The following is an 18,431-nucleotide window of genomic DNA, read 5'->3' as shown; positions in this document are numbered from 1 at the left end:
TCTCACGGAGGGAGTCCCCCAAAACCTCTACCGAAAAGGCAAATATCTTTTTGGAAAATACTTGTTCCATGTAGATTTTTTACCAAAAATCTCTACCGAAATGTTTTTAATTTTTTTTTACTTAATTATTAAGTAAGTGTTTTTAAATAAATATATGATTTTTTTTAATTTTTAAAAATATTTAAATAGTTTAAAAAAATGGTGAAAAAAAAAAACTTTGCACTGATTGGTAGAGAATTTCTCTACGTATGTAGCATGGTCCTATCTTTTTTATCCTATGGCCATTCTAGAAGCCATTACCAAAGTCATGTGCAAATAGCTGCGCATCGTGTTATAAAGAGGAGTTTACCTTTATTTATTTATTTATTTATTTTACTTCAGGAAAAATATCAGTCTGTCTTGCATTTTCTACACAGGATTTGATTACTTGGCAACATGGTTAAATTCGTTACTAACATTAATGTCTTGTCCCCGTGGATAGATATATATATATATATATATCATGCCTAGCATTACTCATGATTGATATATATGCATCGTGCATAGCACTTTCCCATCTGTTCATTCGTCGCACAAATCACGCCACTAACGTAGATACATATATATTGTAGCCAGATGGAATGTCGTGTTTCATGGCATTTTTGTATCATAAACAAGATAATGTTTTAAATAATTTTGTATGATTAATTATCCGTTGACAATATTCTTGCCAACAATCATGAAATGTATAAACATAATACAATTGTTTTAAAAAAGAATGACGTGAAATCTTGCGTCTCATATTTACTTTTTTAATTTTTTGTTTAAAAAGAATGTGCGATACTTACGCATTCCAATACTGTAAATATCATTTCTATATGTTAAAAATATGTTACATTAATTAAGGTGATAGGATGTAAAATAACATTATGTATACAATCATTATCCTCATATTAATGAGGAATCATACCTATCCCAACTTAATTTAATAACTAATATGCCCAGCCTCACTATCTAAGTACACGTCACTGGATAAGCAAGATAATATTTGCCATTTTTCTTCATAAAATACGGAACTGACTTATTGATCTAAAATTAAATCCATTAAAATGAAAGTCACGCTTTCTTGTACCATACTTCTATATATAAGACGTGTTAGCTAGGGTATATATGCCGTGTTTTTCATCAAATAATCCAGTCATGCGGTCCATGCTACTCATCTAATCAATAGATTTAGATCTAGTTTATTTTCACAAATAATTTTGTCTCATCAAATTATCACCACTTTTTCAAATTTCTAAACTAAATATAAAAAATAATTTAACATTTTATTCAATTTTTATCTCATCTCAACCAAACCGCGTCTTAATATAGATACACCCACAAAATTAACAAGGAGATGTTTTTCCATATAAACAACAGTGCTGACAATCTTTTTCATTATCGAAACCAACCCCTTCACTTGGTATATCCGTCCCTCGCGTCTACTTCATTCTTTTCCTCTCATTGCATTACGTATATATAGAATTCATTCACATAGAACTTCTTATTTTTTTAAGAAAAATATCTCTTTCTATAATGGAAATGGCTTATTTATCATGATTGAGTCACCTCCAAATAACACGCATCATACCATCAACTTCTAATGCCACCGATTTACAACATACAAGAAGCCACGAATTAAAACGATGGGCACGTATGTCTTATCTACCACTCAAAGTGTGATCTTTGAATCTCATGCACAATCTATTGTTGAAATTCAAATAACAATACATGATATTTCATCAAATTTATTCGCTACAAATATTTAAGATCAGCATGCGAAGTTCACGCATCAATACAATTATGTATTTTTAGATGCTGATAATATTGTGACTAAGTCGAATCTTTCTTTCCACTTATCTTAGCGCTTTCCTACAACCAGAAATTGATGGTACTCCCTTATTTATAAAGACAATTTAAAAATTCGCAACAACTCATTCAAAATAAGTGCAATCGTATCTAATGCGACATCTCATGGCTGCGGTAGAAACTATAGACAGACCTCTTTGAGAGTTACTAATAAAAATCACCTCCATTTTAGATTTTCTTATATATATATATATATATATATATATATATATATATATATATGTAACAGTTCATTAGCAAGGATAATACGGAAAGTTATTGCATTAATCCCAACTTCCACTCCCCACCTACTCTAGCTCTATACATCTATCGTTGCCCAAACTAAACACCCATACAAACCATCTCTAGGTATTAGGAAGAATTGTTGTCAAATGACCAATGTGTGAAACTAACATGTCAACTTAAACACGCGCTGCCACTTATTCACGCTTGATCTAATGTCGATACACACGACATTGATGTACTCATCGTCTTTCAAGAATTGTTGGATTTGTAAAAGAGAAATTATATTTAGTATTATAGAGCGTGTTACCCGTTTGGCTATTTGAGAATTTTGAGTTTTAAAATAAAGTATTATATTTTAATATATTATTATTATTTTAAAATTTAAAAATATTAAGAAAAAGTTGAATTATTTATTATATTTTATATATAGATTTAAAAAAATTATAATGATAAAATAAAAATTTTAAATTTGAGATGAAAATTTTTAATGGCCAAACCGAATCATCTCGAGCACTACTTAAAATATAAATAAATTTAAAATTTATATAAAAAATTACTTTTTAATAATAGATTCTAATTTTAAAAAAATAAATAAATAAAACTTACACACTCCAAAACTATATCTATCAATAAAAACCTATATCTATCAATAAAAACCATTATATTGGTTACAAAGACTTTTTAAAAGTACATTACTACTTATAATGACATGTATCTATTTTTATTTTATTTTTTTATGAAAACCGCTTTATTCAATTCATTCAATGAACCGAAATTATAATTGTGATTTATTAATATAAAAAAATTTAAACTATAAGCCAACTTACACATCTGCTCTGAAACATTCCCTCGCACTTTATAATGAATATTATCTTAACTCCTAAATCTCTTTGAAGAGAGAGAATACTCCGTATAAACAGAATAGAAAGACCCCTCTATCCTCATAAAGAGACAGAGTACAAGACACTGCTGCTATTAACACTAAATCCAAAAGCCGATTTCTACAACATTATTAATAATTAAACAGTAAAAACTACAATACAAAACAATAGAACTGCAAATACCTCCACGAGCTCCGACGACACACCAACTACATATATCGGCATCACAAACCCAGACGACACTAGCACCTAACTCAAGTACGGACCACAACAATCTCCACAGCTTGAGAGATATATATATATATATATATTTTAGGTACTAATTCCTTCCCTATTTCCCCCATTCAATTATTAAAATGCTGGCTGAAAAAATATATTATATATTTTCTCATAGTATATGTACGTAAAAGTAGAACACAATTCCTCAAATCTAAAGCTCGACCGACCAAAGCCGTCCGATTCCATCTTCGGCAAGATCTCAATACGCTTGACTGATCTCACCACAAGAAATACAACGAAATTCCCCAACCCACCCCCAACCAAAAAAGGAAATACCAAATCAAAATACAAAAGGACTGTGGATTTATCCTTAACATCAGGGAGCCACGTGACATGATGATATGATCATCTCTGCAGCTCCATCATACGCGAGAAGTCCTCGAAGCACACGAACCCGTCGCCGTTCTTGTCCACACCGGCTATCATGCGCCGGCAATCCTCTAACGTGCACGTTTCGTCCCCTATAGCCGTGAAAAATCCCAGCAGCTCCTCCGCCGTGATCATCCCGTCGTGATCCGTGTCGAAGAAATCGAACGTCTCGCGCAGTTCCGTGTCGCGAGTCTGCCCGCTAGCCGAACCCACGCTACTCAGCAGCGCCTGCAGGCTTATGCACCCGTCGCCGTCCCGATCCACCTCGCTCAGCATCATCGTCAGTTCCTCCTCGCTCGGTGGCTCGGCTCCCATCTTACTCAGCAGCGCCTCCAGCTCTTTCCTTGACACTCTCCCGTCGTGGTAACTGTCTATGAACTTGAACGTTTGCACGAGTTCCGCTTGCATATCGGCCGAGGAATCGGACCAGTTACCCGATATCTCGGGCAGGACGCTCTTGGGGGTCCCAAGATCGGCGATGACGACGCCAGAACCGGGCTTATGGATTGACGTGGAGGCGTCAGAACCCGAGGATGACGAAGTTCCGGATCCAAACGAAAAAGGGTCGGATCTGGACACGGAAGAGTCGGAAGACCGGTCCTTCTTGGACCGAAAGAAGCGCTTGGGGCTGACAATGAGTTGCTTCGGGTTGATCTTGATGAGCTTCATGGCAAAATGATAGACCCAAAGAAGCAGAGGAATGGGGGAAGAGAGATAATGGAGAGGGGAAGAAGAGTGGTTTGAGTGGAAGGAGGTAGGAAGGACGAAGGGTTAAATGCTTGCGATGTGAGCAGTGCCATGGCAGCAGCTTCGAGGAAGCTTCCTTTGAGCATTTCAAGTGGGTAATATATACGTGACTCGTATTACTGCTACATCAGTATAGCCGTGAAAAAACATATCATTTTCAAATATTATATTTATATTTTAATAATATAATGCACATTATATTATTATACATTCTTTCTGAATAAATATTTTTTATAATAATATTACAAGTCTTGTACAGATTTTTTAAAAGATTTCTGCTATTATTTTTATGTATTTTGTTAATATGATTATGTTAATATAAAATAACTATTTTAATTAATCGTATTAGTGAAGTGTGTGAAGAGTATATAAAAATAATTTTACATAATTAAATTTTTATTTATAAAAAATGTAAATCTAAAAAATTAGTTTTTTTTTATACACTTTGATAGAGTTTTTTTATTTATTTTTATTGAAAAAAAAAATGTAAACCTAGAAAGAATGAAATAAAAACGTGATATGCCGTACTTGAATAAATAAAAATTGTGTATTATAGATAACGGTACCTAAGAAAAGATTTTATTAATGAGGGTGAGACACTGTAGGTGACTATAGCCACTTTGTTTGGTCGTGTGTTAGGTGAGGTTCATTTGATGTTGGGGTAGCGACTGCCAGAGCCATGCCAATAAAAAGCTGTTGAATAAAATTAAACAAAAACTCTGTCAACGTGGCATGCTTTAAGTGGTTTGATTAAAGGTTCATTTTTTAAAGATGTGCAGGCCGCTGCTGTAGAATCTTGGATTATTTACCCAATTTGAAGATAATAATTGAATCTGAAGCCAATCGGCATTCGGCTGATTCTCTCAAATAATGGCTAGTCTGTTATTACTCGTTCAAACGGCTATTATGGAATTTAGCAAAATGTAATTCTCCTTGAAATATATTGATAAATAAAAAAATATTTTTTTTGTATAAAATATGACATATTTATTATTACTATACATCTTATATAATAATATAAAAATATCTCATTACTCTATTAATAAACTCTGACATTGATGGACTAAGATAACTACTTATAGAATTGTCTAGAAGATTCATGTTCCTAGCATTCATTACAATGGTCATATCGAAATTTTGAATTGAAAATACATCTTATGATATCGAGACCACACGTCTAGTGAAGATTATGTATGTGATAAGATAAATCATTTTAATAATTTTATAAAAATAAATTTATAAATTAATTATATGATACGTTAGATTATAAAATTAATTTTATTATAAAATAAATATAACATATTATATGAACACATTAATTTATAAAATCTCTTTATCATTGTTGCACCTACCACATAATAATAGTCACTTGTAAGTAATTTATAAGTAAAAGCAAAACTATGTTTCATATCAATGGCGACATGCAGGCTATGTTGTATGCCAATAACATCTTTATATAAATGTGTGTAACGTTAAGGTCAGACCTCACGAGACCTGTTTATGTAAGTTCATGAGCAAATCTATTGTGTTGGGAAAATTAATAAAATAGGGTTGCATTTCGTATTGAAATTTTTATTCATCATCTCCACGCACTGTATATTATATATATATATTTTTTTGTCTTATCTAATGCGGGATATATAGATGATATGTAGAATAATTTAATTATTCTAAAAATATATATATAATGTAATGTGTGAGAAATAGAAATAATGAGTAACAAAACTTTTCATAATATATACATATATAGAAGAGAAGTGTTAAAATCATATAGAGATCACACAAAAACAAATTTATAAATTAATATGACTTCATATAATTTATTATATTTATTTTATAATAAAAATAATTTTTTAATTTAATATATCATATTAAAATACGTGAGTTTATAAATTTATTTTTACGTGATTTCTTTAAATCTAAGCGTTTCTCTACATAGAATGCCATCCCAACGGTCAGAATGTAAATAAAGTAGTAATGAAAGTTGCACGATTATTAAATACAATAATCTAACAAATATGCGTTAAATATGTATCTTTTGATGAGTTTCGTTCTCTCTTGGCATGTCTTGTGACTGGTATTATACGTCTTTGACTATTGTTGTAGTTTTTTTTTTTATTAAAAAAAAAAAAAAGAGGATGTAGGAAATCTGCAAAACACATGATGAATAAAGGCAAAGATTGGTCTGGCATCTCGACTATTTAATCATTGGTAGGTATTATAGGTACCACCACGCTGACAACAATATTCACGTAAGGCCCCACTAATAATTATAAGTGTGCTGTTACACCTATAAATAAATTTAAAAAAATTAATTATATAAATAGATATGACTTTATCTCTATTTTATACAAAAAAATAATTTTTTAATCAGATTAATCATATCAAATTAAATTAATTTATAAAATTATTTTTATCTAATTTTTTTATAATCAGAGTATTTTATTTGTATATAACAAAATTTTTATTTAAAAAATGAGTGAAATTTATTATTAAAAAGTAAATTTTTTATATAAATTTTATATTTATATATTTTTAAAAAAAATTAATATTACGTTTATATATTTTACGATTATAAATATATTTACTCAATTATTATTCATACGGAAGTTAATAACTTATGATTTACATTTAAGAAAAAGTTTAAAAAATATCATTAAAAGAATGTAATCATAAAAGAAAATTTATAAAACACTAATTTACAAATTATAATATTATTATAATTTTTTTAAAATAATATGAAATAAGTCTACAAATCTCGTATAAAGTTGATTATTTTTTTCTAAAATAAATATGTAAAACTTATTTATTCACTGCAAATAATGATGGATAAAAAGTTTGTGAAATGATATTTATAAAAATAGAATATATAAATATTACGTAATTTATTTAAAAATAATAATAAATATTATATTTATATAAAAAAATTAATTTTTAATAATAAATTATAATTTATTCAAAATGATTACAAACACTTACGTATGCTATCTATCACTATTAAAAGATTTTATCGCCAGAGGTGACTCAAATCGAGGTAGATAGTCAAAGTTCAGCTCCAACACGTAGCCAAAAAACCCAGTTTTAGTTCACATTTCCTGCCAAAGAATTTTTGTCTCTCTCGAAACATACAAACATTTCCAAATGATACCTCATTTTAATATTATATAAGCATTAAATATACAAATTTTATATAATTTTTTTTAAAATAATCTCACATTAAAAAATTATAAAAAAATTATTTTTTATTATTAGTATTTTTTTTTTTACAAATAACGATTTATAACTTGTACCTAACAGGCTAACATTACTCTTATTATAATCAAAATCTGTAGATTTAAATCCAAAAAATCGAATACTTTTATTTTCCAAAATTCTTATTTATTTTGAATACATGCAACTGGAAACATGGCCTAATTTGTGATGAATAAAATATTTATCGAACAAATATTTGTGTCTTTCATTGATATAATTTCCATCAAAATATTTAATTCAAGAGTTATGATACAGCTACCGAATCGGGATCTAAATTCATATATTTCATCTATTATATTTTTTTCATGTATTTTTTAATAATTTTTAAATAATTTTTTTTTAAATTCACAATATTATTAAAAAACACTTTCTTAATCATTAAAAAAATAAAAAATAAAGAATCGAGACACACCTTTTGGGACCCATCCCTTGATGGGTTTAGCATTTCTCTGATGACAATGTCCATTATTTGGAGGAGGAAAAAAATCCATACAAGAAATGTTGGTTGCCACAAAAATCAAAAAGTCGAATTGGTAGGAAAAGGTGTTCCCATTTAACACAAAACTAAGGAGACCTAAGTTGGGTTGGATATTAACTAAATATTCCACCAACACCACGAATACGCATTAAAGTTGCATGGACTATAACGATGATTCCCTCAATTTCAACTTACATAATTTTCGTTTAGTCTAACACGATGAAATCTTTTAATTATTTCACTTATCAACTTGATATAAAATGACTAAAATATCTATTATTTTACATTAAATGGATATTATATAGAAAAAAATCTATTTATCATATTAATTTTCATCGTTATATCATCATCTCATGATGTGACATTAGATGATAGATTCATAAGTGAAATATATTAAATAATCTTCAATCATCTAATGTTACATTATGGGATGATGAGAAAATGATAAAAATTAAGATGATGAGTAGCATTACTCTATTATATATAGATTTCATTCCGCTACAATCGAGTAAACCATAATTGTCATTTGTAGCAAAATTGCTATAGATTTAGCAATTAGTCAGGAACTAGTTTAAATGGTACATAAATTAGAAGAGAAATACTTTTAAAACAAATAAATTATATATAAAAAATTAAATTTATAAAATAATATGACTTAATTTAGTACGTCAGATTATAAAATTATTTTTATCGTAAAATAATAAATCTAACAAGTTATATAAAACAACATCAATTTATAAACTTTATAGATTAGAATAACCGTCTTTGAAATCAGAGCACTAATATTGACGTAGTCAAATGTGAATGCTTAGTTAGTCAAATTTTGGCTAACTTGAATAAAAGTGACATGCATTGTACTGGTCACAATTCAAAATTTTCACTTTTAAGTTACGATAAAATCATTTATTTTTTTAGATTTGGCCAGCTACTATTCATCTCTAAAATAATATTTTATTTAAAAATATTATGTTAGATAATTAGGTTGATGAAAAAAATAGTCGGGAAAGAATAATTTTAAATAAAAATTTAATTATTAATTAATATATGAAGTATACTTACTAAATATAAAAAAAAATTATTATTAAAATATATGATATTGTATTATTATTTTAATTTTTTAAGATAAAATAATCTAATGTAAATTAATTTCTTTAATAAATTTGACAAAACCTCAACTTTTATTTAAGAGTTTTGTTATATACAAGTATAGTCGCGTACTAATCTGTGTACTAATACTGATTCATTCATACTTAAAATTTAAATTAACATTGTTTTTAATAAAATTTACTTTTTAACTAATTATATTATATTAATACATAAATTAATATATAATTATACTTACAATTATAATTTTCTTTTATTTAAAGTTTAAAGTTAGCAATTTGCCAATCCTCTTGGTAAGAAGGTTGCTTTTTAAAGAATAAATTCAGTGGGAACTCGTTGAACAATGCATAATTTAAAAAATTTTAATGGTTTGAAATTAATAGACACAGGAAGAGAGAGAAAGGGGGCTGAAAAGTCTGACCTTAAGGGAATTTCTGCAAAGCTGGAGTCAGCTTTTTCATATCTATCAATTTATAGACTATGGCGCTGACAGATTGCAGCACGCTGCAAAGGTTGAGCACGCGGAAATTTCTCCTCAGAAATTGCATGCCACAAACACGCATGCCACACGCATTTGGATCCTACTTCCACTGTTTACAGGTCTTTTACATTGTATATTTATTGTGAATTGGGAAGGAAATTCTAAGAGATTTTTATGTCCACATACTACAAACAAACGCAGCTGGACATTCACTTCATCTGTGACAGAGGCTTTTAAAATGACAGCCCACTCCCAAATATTCCCCCCAACTCAGTGGGCATTGTTGCACCGCTACACCGCATATCATATTCACTTTGTTTGATGTATTCTTAACGAGCATAAAGGGAAATGATGTTTGACTTCAATGTTTTAAATGCCATTTTCCAACCAAGTTCTTTGCCTAACAGCCAAAGCAACTTTTGCTACTTGGCCGACTATGTAGATTATATACGAAATCATTAACCCACTATTCAAACCCATTTTGCTTGTGAGATCGAGTAGGCAAATGGATTAGGAAGAAATGGTACAAAAGTTTGAGACGCAAGGATACATCTGTCTCCATCATGTAATGATGATGACACATGGGTAACTATTTTTGACTAATAATAAACAACGGGATCAATTATTTAAAAAAAAATAAATATAAAATTTATATAAAAAAATTTAATTTTTTAATAATAAATATTATTATTATTTAAATAACTATACTATAGTTATGTATTTTGTTACTGTAAATAGCATTATTCTAGATTAACAAAGGGTTGGTATTTTTTTATTATGAAATAAACTGATTGTAAAATAATTGTATCATTTAAGACTCGGAAAAGTGATGGTTGTGGAAAAGCTACCCTTCATACAAGTATTTAATACGAAGGTAGATGGTTTTACCAACCTTAGGACCCAATTGTTTAATGGCGTACTTGGACGAGCATTGGTGACGACAACTTTCGGCAGAGTAGTTTGAGCAATAAAACAAATGTTTTGTGCAAAGATAGAGGCATGTGAAGTTGATCATGGATGCTGACTTTTTCTCCTTCCTTTTGTCCCTCTTGGCCTCTTTAGTCGGCTTAAAAAAATACAACCGTCTCACATAAATAATAATTATATTTAAAATACTTTACACCACATACTATTATATTTTAATTTATATTCTAAATCAAATTATATAATATAAATATTTTGCAGTGTAAAAGCTTTCAAATCGACGTAAAATCAACAAATTCTGCGAAGGAGGTGCCAACAAGATAATCCGGAATTTCTGCTACAACAATTTCTGGGAAAGAAAGGAACAATCTTCCCAAGAGACAAGCTCCCCCGTGTACGTTCTGCATGTTGACCAGGTACATGAACTTCTTATTGTTAAAGGATGTCGAAATTGTTCATTCGTCCACATACGCAACAAAAAAAATTGACTGGAGAATTGTACTTTTGAGCGGCAGATAAGATAACAATGTCATGCTCATGTTTCTTCTGGGTTATTGGGTAATGGGTCACCAGAATTTTCGCAATAGATAATATTGACTAATATTAATATATAAAAAGAAGTTAATCGGCAATATAATTGATTATGGAGATCGACACCGTGCAAGCGATAGAACCTGATGCTGCACTTAATTTGGTATAATATGGGGCATAAAAAAGGAAAGAACAGTAATTTCTTTAATTTCTTTTCGTTTGCATGCTTTTTAGGCAGTTAATATACGTAGAAAGAGGAGCATTTCTCACTTTAGACACCTGGGAACATCTACTTTCAAGTTTTCCATGTATATAATGAGATTCAATTTATTTTTCACACAATAGACACGAAAAGTTGAGCATTACTAATTATGTATTATACAAGAGAAATCAAGAACTTCTCAGTTGTTCTTTGCTCAGCTATATGAGACGAATCAACATGCTTTTTGTAAAGTTTGTGAAAGGGGTTTTGCCTGAGTAAAGGATAAAAGAGAACAACATAAAAACAAAGAGAAGTTTGTTGCTGCCATTCGGAGTAGATAATGTGTGCTATATCATTTGTAGATATTAAGAATGACAGTATCAAGTATGTTGCCTGGTTATATCACACATTCAACGCCTGATGTTTGCAGAATCATGAATCATGAATCAAGAGACTTCCTTGCCAAATATCTGGGGACTGGGGAGGAATGAAGCGCATTTGTAGCCCTTTTAGAAGTCATGGTCCTGCACTTCAATGGCAACAGAAGAGCTTCAAATTTGTATATAATATAGTGATCAACTGTAAAATATAGAATTGTCGACACCAAGTTATTGTCAAAATCAGCTATCCGTAACATGCTGACTGCCACCACCATCTATGCCAGAATCATCCCTAGAAGTAGATTCTGGAATATTAAGACTGTTTGTTGTAGTGACATTATCGTCACCATATTCAGATGCAGAGCTAGCATCAATCTCTTTTTCAAGACAGTCAAGTTGCACACATTCAGGAACGTCACTGTTGTAACTTTCCGCATCATGACTCCTAGTTGATACTGTTAAATCTTCTTTCTTAACAACATTAAACACAATGCCGTTGTGGGTCCTCTCTGGCTGCAAAAGATCACCTTCCGTCACTGTTAAGCTGGAACTATTACTGGAAACTCTATTGAAAAGATCCCTCTGATCAAACTCTGTGCCTTCTGGGCTTCTATCCGGTGTTGTTACCCTTGGGCCATGATAATATTGATTGTTGCCTGCTATTTGAAGTACAGCTGAGTTGCGATTAGCTATTAAACCTCTATTTAGTTCAGCATCAATATCCAGATTTTGGACAAAATGAATAAACATTTCAGCTGAAGTAGTCCTCATCAAGGGCCCACCAGATCTTGTCCAAGAATTTAGATCGACACTGTCGGACTCACTATCACTTCCATCATGCATGTTATGGTGTGCTCGTAAATTTTTACTAGTAGGTCCCCCACCCGTGGATCCACCAACTCCTTGAAGAAATGAGGGAGAAACATCTGCAAGAAGGTCCTCTTCAAGGGAGCCTGTGGAATTCTCCCGTGCAATGCAGTTCCAAGAAGGAATCCTTTTGGAAGCATTGAATTTGGCTGTGCCAGCTAGGCCATGTGAAGAAGCAGCAGCTCTCTCAGCACTCCTTTTGAGTCTTCGCATGTGGTTGAGAATTGCAACACACTCATCAAGAGCGAGCTCAATCCCACAGTTTGCTTTTATTGCCGAGAGCTTCTCCCAAGTGCACCTTCTTCCTTGATTTGCTGCCTTTTGAAGGTCCACGGATGATGGGTTTTGTATAATTTTTGAGTACTGGACAAGAATAAGTGGAAGAAAAAATTGCCAGTCAATCACTTTGGTGTCATTGACAATTTTCCAATTGATGAAAACAAATACAAGTTTGAGGCTAGGCTTCTGATGCTCAACTTTCAAGTATTCAACAACTTTCATTTTAAACATTTGAGTGCTTAATTAAACGAACTTCGGAGAAAGTTTAGGTCATTCAGATGGAAAATGCCAAACTGCAATTTAAACCTTTTCTTTGCACGTACCTGAGCGAGCGTGGCAGGCATAACAACGGTGACATCACCCTCCCAATCTTGAGCAAAGAGCTTGGCAAGTCCACCTAAAGGGAAACCAAGTTCCAGTACCTGGTTGCATCTGTGTTTCACCTCCATCTCGGTGAGATGGGCAAGCTACACCATCAAACATTAAGAATATTACTTTCATTTTCCAAAAATGACAGAATAAATTAAAACGAAAACAAAAACAGATTAGATGACTGAAATCAATAACCACTAGGGGTAGATCAATGAGCCCATAATTCAGACCAAATTTTCCCATGCTCCATATCAGGTGCAGCTTAATGAAACAAGATGAGACACTGCTACAAATTATCAAGACTTTTGGAAAACATATTTGAGCTGCAGCACAGTGATCCAAATTAACAACAATGTTTTCTGCCGTTACATTAAAACCGTGCCATGATATTCCACTCAAGTGGAGGTGCTATGACATTCCAACCGAGTGTAACTATCCCATGCATCACATATAAATAAAATAAAATAAAATCTCTCGGACCTTTATCAACTATTTGTGCCTCAACCCAACCATTTGGACCCAAATTTTCTTCTTAAGATCATATAATGTAAGCCTTGCGCATCAACTCTCAATCCAAACACCAGCTTGAACCATTGATGCAACAAAATAACATTTCACCTGATTTCTAATATTTTTCATTTCACAAGTTATAAACTTTTAAAATAACGCCCCAATAAAAACCAATTAAATGAAGCAAAACGAAATGGAAAGAAAGGTTGCCACCCTAGTACAAGGAAGAACAAAAACAAAATGCCTAAAGAAGAAAGTGGAAACTCTACGATATATTAAAACAGGGGAAGAAAACTGGAAAGGGAGAAAGAAAATGTGGAATGTAACATTTTGGAGAACCAACCAGTCACAATCAATCTCCTTGTACCTACGAGATGGTTTGGAGGGGAGGAAAAGCTATGATTACCTTAACAAAATGTCAGCCATGCAACTCCAGAAAGCTTTATTCTACTAGTACCAAGTAGCAACGACTCATTAAATGCATCTATAATCATAGAAACAGAGAACCAGTCCTGATAACGTTTACAGGATATCAGATAGCTACGTGTTGAATGGTCAAATGGGAAACTTTAGTCCAAACTCAAGCACATTGTTTGTTACTCTCATTTCTTTAGTTTTTTTTCACAAAGTATTATTAAACACCACAAAAGAAGGGGTTGGGGTTGGGTATAAGGGAAGAAGTAAAAGAAGAATTGAGAAAGGAGGAGTCGAGGGACCATTTTTATGAGGACTTTATGTTGGCGATGAACACTATAACCCAGAATATCATCGGCGTATACAGAAACATCAGCCAGAAAAAATAGAGATACACCCGATTGATATTTACATACCTTGGCAGCAAAGTTGCCTCCGTAGGCTCTCACAAATTCCTTCATCCTCAATAATGGTGCTATATGAGGATTTGCCTGACTGACAATAAAATGATTCACATTGAACAGTTCTTTCAATTGCATCATAGGTAAATCTATCTCTAGGCTACCATCCCTCCAGCGACGCACATGAGTGCCAGAGCCCTCCTCAGGATTCAGATTGAATGGTGGATGATAAGGAACAATCTCTCCGCTTCTATCCTTAGCCATCAGCTCCTGGGCCTCAAAGAGGCCAGGGAAGGCACAAGAAGCAGTCACTGCACTCCATATGACAACATGAGGTGAAGTCAAGTAGTTAAGGCATCTAGGTGGTTCATGCTTCCTTGGGGAGCAAACCGTTATACCAAGAATTCGACCTGTCATGTCATAAGCTTCTTGAAATGTAAGGTTACTTGTTAGATGCCTAAGCATCATTTGCAACTTCCTAATTTCATGAACAACCCCTTGTGTCATGACCCTCTTCACTACAGTAAAAATCCCACCCATCTGATCAAAAAACTGCAATGAGTGCAGAGAATCCTCAAAAAAACTTTGCAGCTCAGGCCATGATCTAGTGGCAACCACAGCACACATAATGGATCCTACACTAGAGCCAGCAATTATCCGGGGCAAAAGCTTATGCTCAACCAGTGTTTTAACCACGCCAACATGAAAAGCTCCTAGGGAAGCACCCCCACTCAAAAGTAAAGCTGTCCTCCCAAAGGCATGCCTTGTTTCATGCATGAAAGCAAGCTTCTCTTCTAATAATAGCTCCTCTGAATCCGAATCACAAACCATTCTCAATTGAGTTGAAACCTCAATGATGTATTCCTTTATGAGTTTGGGCACTTGAAGCCTACCTTTGTGAAGCTCAGGGTTGCACATATTGCCAAGATTTCTGATAAGGTCGGCTCGCATGCAAAAGATTATATCTCTCAGAGATCTTTCTTGGCGACGATGGCGGAGCTCTTGAAGCTTGTTCCTCATCAATTCTTCATCATATAGGTATGATTCATTCATCTTTGGGGTCTCTTTATCTAGCATCTTCGCAGCATGAGCCCATTCCTCATAAGTCAATGCAGTTCTCATCATATTTCTCCAAAAATTTCTCCGATAAGCCATTTCAGCCCTCTGTTTTACATTTGTGTATCGTTTCACCAAGAAGGCAATTATTGTCACCATTGCCAATATCCCTTGCGAGTTCCGGGGATGCAACCATGCTAACATGGGTGTCACAAAGTCCCTGAATCTATAGAAAAGACTCAACAACACGCGAAGTATTTGATGTCTCATATGTGAGATTGACTTGCAGAACAAAATTCTAAAAGCTATTGTCCGACCAACAATGGTTGAAGGTCCTATTGAAAAAGGATCAACACTGGCCTCGTTACTGATATCCATTTCTTGGTTAATATTACAGTTCTGCGTCTAAATGAGTGGTTGTGTCACGACTCAATCTGCTCAATGTACAAGAAAACAAATTACAGTAGTTCTAATAATTGCGCAGAAGGACACCTGGCAAGGGACTGAAGCAGAGCTCGCCAAAAAGAGTGATTAACTCTGTTTCTTTGATTGCAGAATGAGGAATGCCTTTCTCGGTTTGTCTGTTCTTGCCCCGAACCCCCAGACAAGAGTGGTATTTTTAGTTGTGTAGTGAACGATTCTGTTATGGATCAAATTTTTGGCATCCGCAGCTTCGATGAAGGTTCTTCTCCGGTCAGGTACCTTGGTGTCCCTTCGATATCCTTTAGGCTTAATAAAAGTCTGATTGCAAGAAGAAGGGAGCTGGCTTGTGTAGAATACAGGCCATGTTTGGCAGTGAAAATTAATGAAACATGAGCGAGGGAATAATGCGAATCAGGTTTGTCTCTGCAAACTCGTATTGGATATCTCCCAAGAACTAAAAACCAAATTAACGAGAAAAAAATTTCAACCCCAAACTCAAGAATTATGAAAAAAAATATATAAAAACTAATTTTGTACGTTGCAAATTTATACAAATCAGAAATCGGAAAAGTGCTCAACAAAATCAACAAAAAGAAGCCTAACTGCACATTTGATTCGGAACCAAATGCCAAACCCCAATCACACCCCTCGGCAACTCAACATATCAGAGGCCCCAAAATTCTCATGATCATTGGAACCTGAAAGCTCCAGGGATCAGATTCCCCAATTCACAGCCAAATCAGAACATAAAACCGATAATACCTACCCAAAAAACCTAGAAATGAAATCCCACCGAAACACACAAGGGCTACAATTATAATTATAGGAGTAAATAGAGAGGCACGTGAGAGAAATTAATATTACCAGAAAAACGCAATTATGTGAAGCATTGGGATCCGGGAAGAGATAAAGATACAGATAGGGTGACGTCGAATTTGGAGAGAGGATTCGGATAATGCATGCGATGACGTAATGATTACAAAGGTCGACGAGGAGGAGGAGGAGGGGGAGGAGAATGATGACAAGGTACACAATGGCGTGCTTCTGGACAAACTTGTTTAAATCGTCGGAACTTTCTATTTATAGAAAGTGACAAACAAAAACACGGGGAAGATGAGATTTATCGGGAGATGCATCATATGGGGGTGGCCTCTGTCATTGATAATGGGCTATTGATCTTTCAAGATTCTCTTGTCTGTTTCTCAGCAATCTTGACCTCAAAATAGCCAGACCGAAGCTAATTGATGAGCTTCTGCCCCCGGCACAAGATTCGGGCCACGGCCCACGGCACAAGCTTCGGCTTTTAAGACTTGCTACCACACATTTATTTGGTACCACCTGATATGTTCTGGACTAAGCTACTGCCAGACAAGAACTTACAGTCAGGCCTCGTGGTTTGGATGTTAATTAGGATTCGTGATATGATGTTAAGTTGAATTGAGATATTTATGAATAATAATAATTAAAATAATAGAATAAGTTTTATAAAATTTATTTAAAAAAATTAAGATATTTATAAAAGAAATTAAAAAAGATTATAAATTTCAAGTATAAAGAAATTATGAATTAAAAAATTATGAATTTCTCATGTAAAGAAATTTTAAATTGATATAAATTTAATAATTTAATAATTAAATATTAAAATATTACTTGAATTGATCTTAATTCAATCCAAGTTACAAACCGTCTTACTAGACAGCAATACATCAACCAAAATTATTTATGTCGGGTCTCACGAAAATGTTTTTTTTTTACCCTTTTGTTGTTAAAGATCTGTATTACAGATCATAGAAAAGATGATGGAATACAGACAGAGAACGAACAAAAAAAAAAATAGAAAGAGGTGCCAAAGATGATGGATCCAGGCCGTCCGATTCCCGGTAATTGCGCTCGGAATAATTTTGGGTCCAAGAGCCAGCAAGCATTTGCTGGTCCTACAGCTTTACTTCTGACTTTAGAGCTTTTGCCGGTCCAAAATATTACCATTGTCAACACGTTTTGTGCTAACCTCCTGTCTCCATTGTTATGATCTTTTATAACTCACACAACCATCCTAATAAATTCACTTGCCTACGGCTCGTGACGGTGGATTCATGTGGTCTCGATTGATTATGTAGATGAGATGTAATAAAATTAGATATTTTAAATAATAATTAATAAAGTATTATTATAATATAATTTTTAAATATTAATTTTATATTGAGATTTGAAAAAGTTAAATTGTTTATTATATTTAGTATTAGAATTTCAAAAAGTTATAATAATGAATTGAGATGAGATGAAATAAAATTTGTAGTTTTGATTAAACAAACAAGAATTAAGATTTATATTTTTCTTTATAAAAGAAAAGAACCCTTATTTATTTA

At 32.7% G+C, this 18,431-nt stretch overlaps 2 protein-coding genes and 1 long non-coding RNA gene across 3 annotated transcripts; 1 reads left to right on the top strand and 2 right to left on the bottom strand.

The window, feature by feature from the left end:
- Nucleotides 1-3,360: 3,360 nt before the first annotated feature.
- On the bottom strand, nucleotides 3,361-4,463 carry LOC122279931 (probable calcium-binding protein CML36). Its single transcript, XM_043090840.1, has one exon. It carries the CDS (start codon nucleotides 4,311-4,313, stop codon nucleotides 3,621-3,623), a length of 693 nt encoding a protein of 230 aa, XP_042946774.1. The 5' UTR covers nucleotides 4,314-4,463; the 3' UTR covers nucleotides 3,361-3,620.
- A 6,321-nt stretch (nucleotides 4,464-10,784) lies between these two features.
- On the top strand, nucleotides 10,785-12,416 carry LOC122279150. Its single transcript, XR_006229486.1, has 2 exons — nucleotides 10,785-11,046; nucleotides 11,794-12,416. It is a non-coding gene; the product is annotated as an uncharacterized LOC122279150 (long non-coding RNA).
- On the bottom strand, nucleotides 11,504-17,351 carry LOC122279149 (triacylglycerol lipase SDP1-like). The gene is made up of 4 exons (XM_043089532.1): nucleotides 16,930-17,351; nucleotides 14,602-16,519; nucleotides 13,213-13,356; nucleotides 11,504-12,973 (listed from the first exon to the last, which is right to left on the bottom strand). Exons 2-4 carry the CDS (start codon nucleotides 16,018-16,020, stop codon nucleotides 11,984-11,986), a joined length of 2,553 nt encoding a protein of 850 aa, XP_042945466.1. The 5' UTR covers nucleotides 16,021-16,519; nucleotides 16,930-17,351; the 3' UTR covers nucleotides 11,504-11,983.
- Between the last annotated feature and the right edge of the window lie 1,080 nt (nucleotides 17,352-18,431).

Source organism: Carya illinoinensis, chromosome 10, assembly GCF_018687715.1.
Source record: "Carya illinoinensis cultivar Pawnee chromosome 10, C.illinoinensisPawnee_v1, whole genome shotgun sequence".
In the NCBI taxonomy this organism is placed as follows: Eukaryota; Viridiplantae; Streptophyta; class Magnoliopsida; order Fagales; family Juglandaceae; genus Carya; species Carya illinoinensis.
Note: the sequence above shows the minus strand (reverse complement) of the source record. Positions and strands in the feature narration are given on the sequence as shown.

Excerpts from the sequence above, each read along its gene's own strand:
- LOC122279931 (XM_043090840.1), bottom strand. The coding sequence starts at position 4,313 with ATGAAGCTCATCAAGATCAACCCGAAGCAACTCATTGTCAGCCCCAAG.
- LOC122279149 (XM_043089532.1), bottom strand. The coding sequence starts at position 16,020 with ATGGATATCAGTAACGAGGCCAGTGTTGATCCTTTTTCAATAGGACCT. Across the intron at positions 13,357-14,601 it reads GAGGCAACTTTGCTGCCAAG|CTTGCCCATCTCACCGAGAT; the intron begins GTATGTAAATAT and ends TTGATGGTGTAG. Across the intron at positions 12,974-13,212 it reads TGCCTGCCACGCTCGCTCAG|TACTCAAAAATTATACAAAA; the intron begins GTACGTGCAAAG and ends ATTCTTGTCCAG.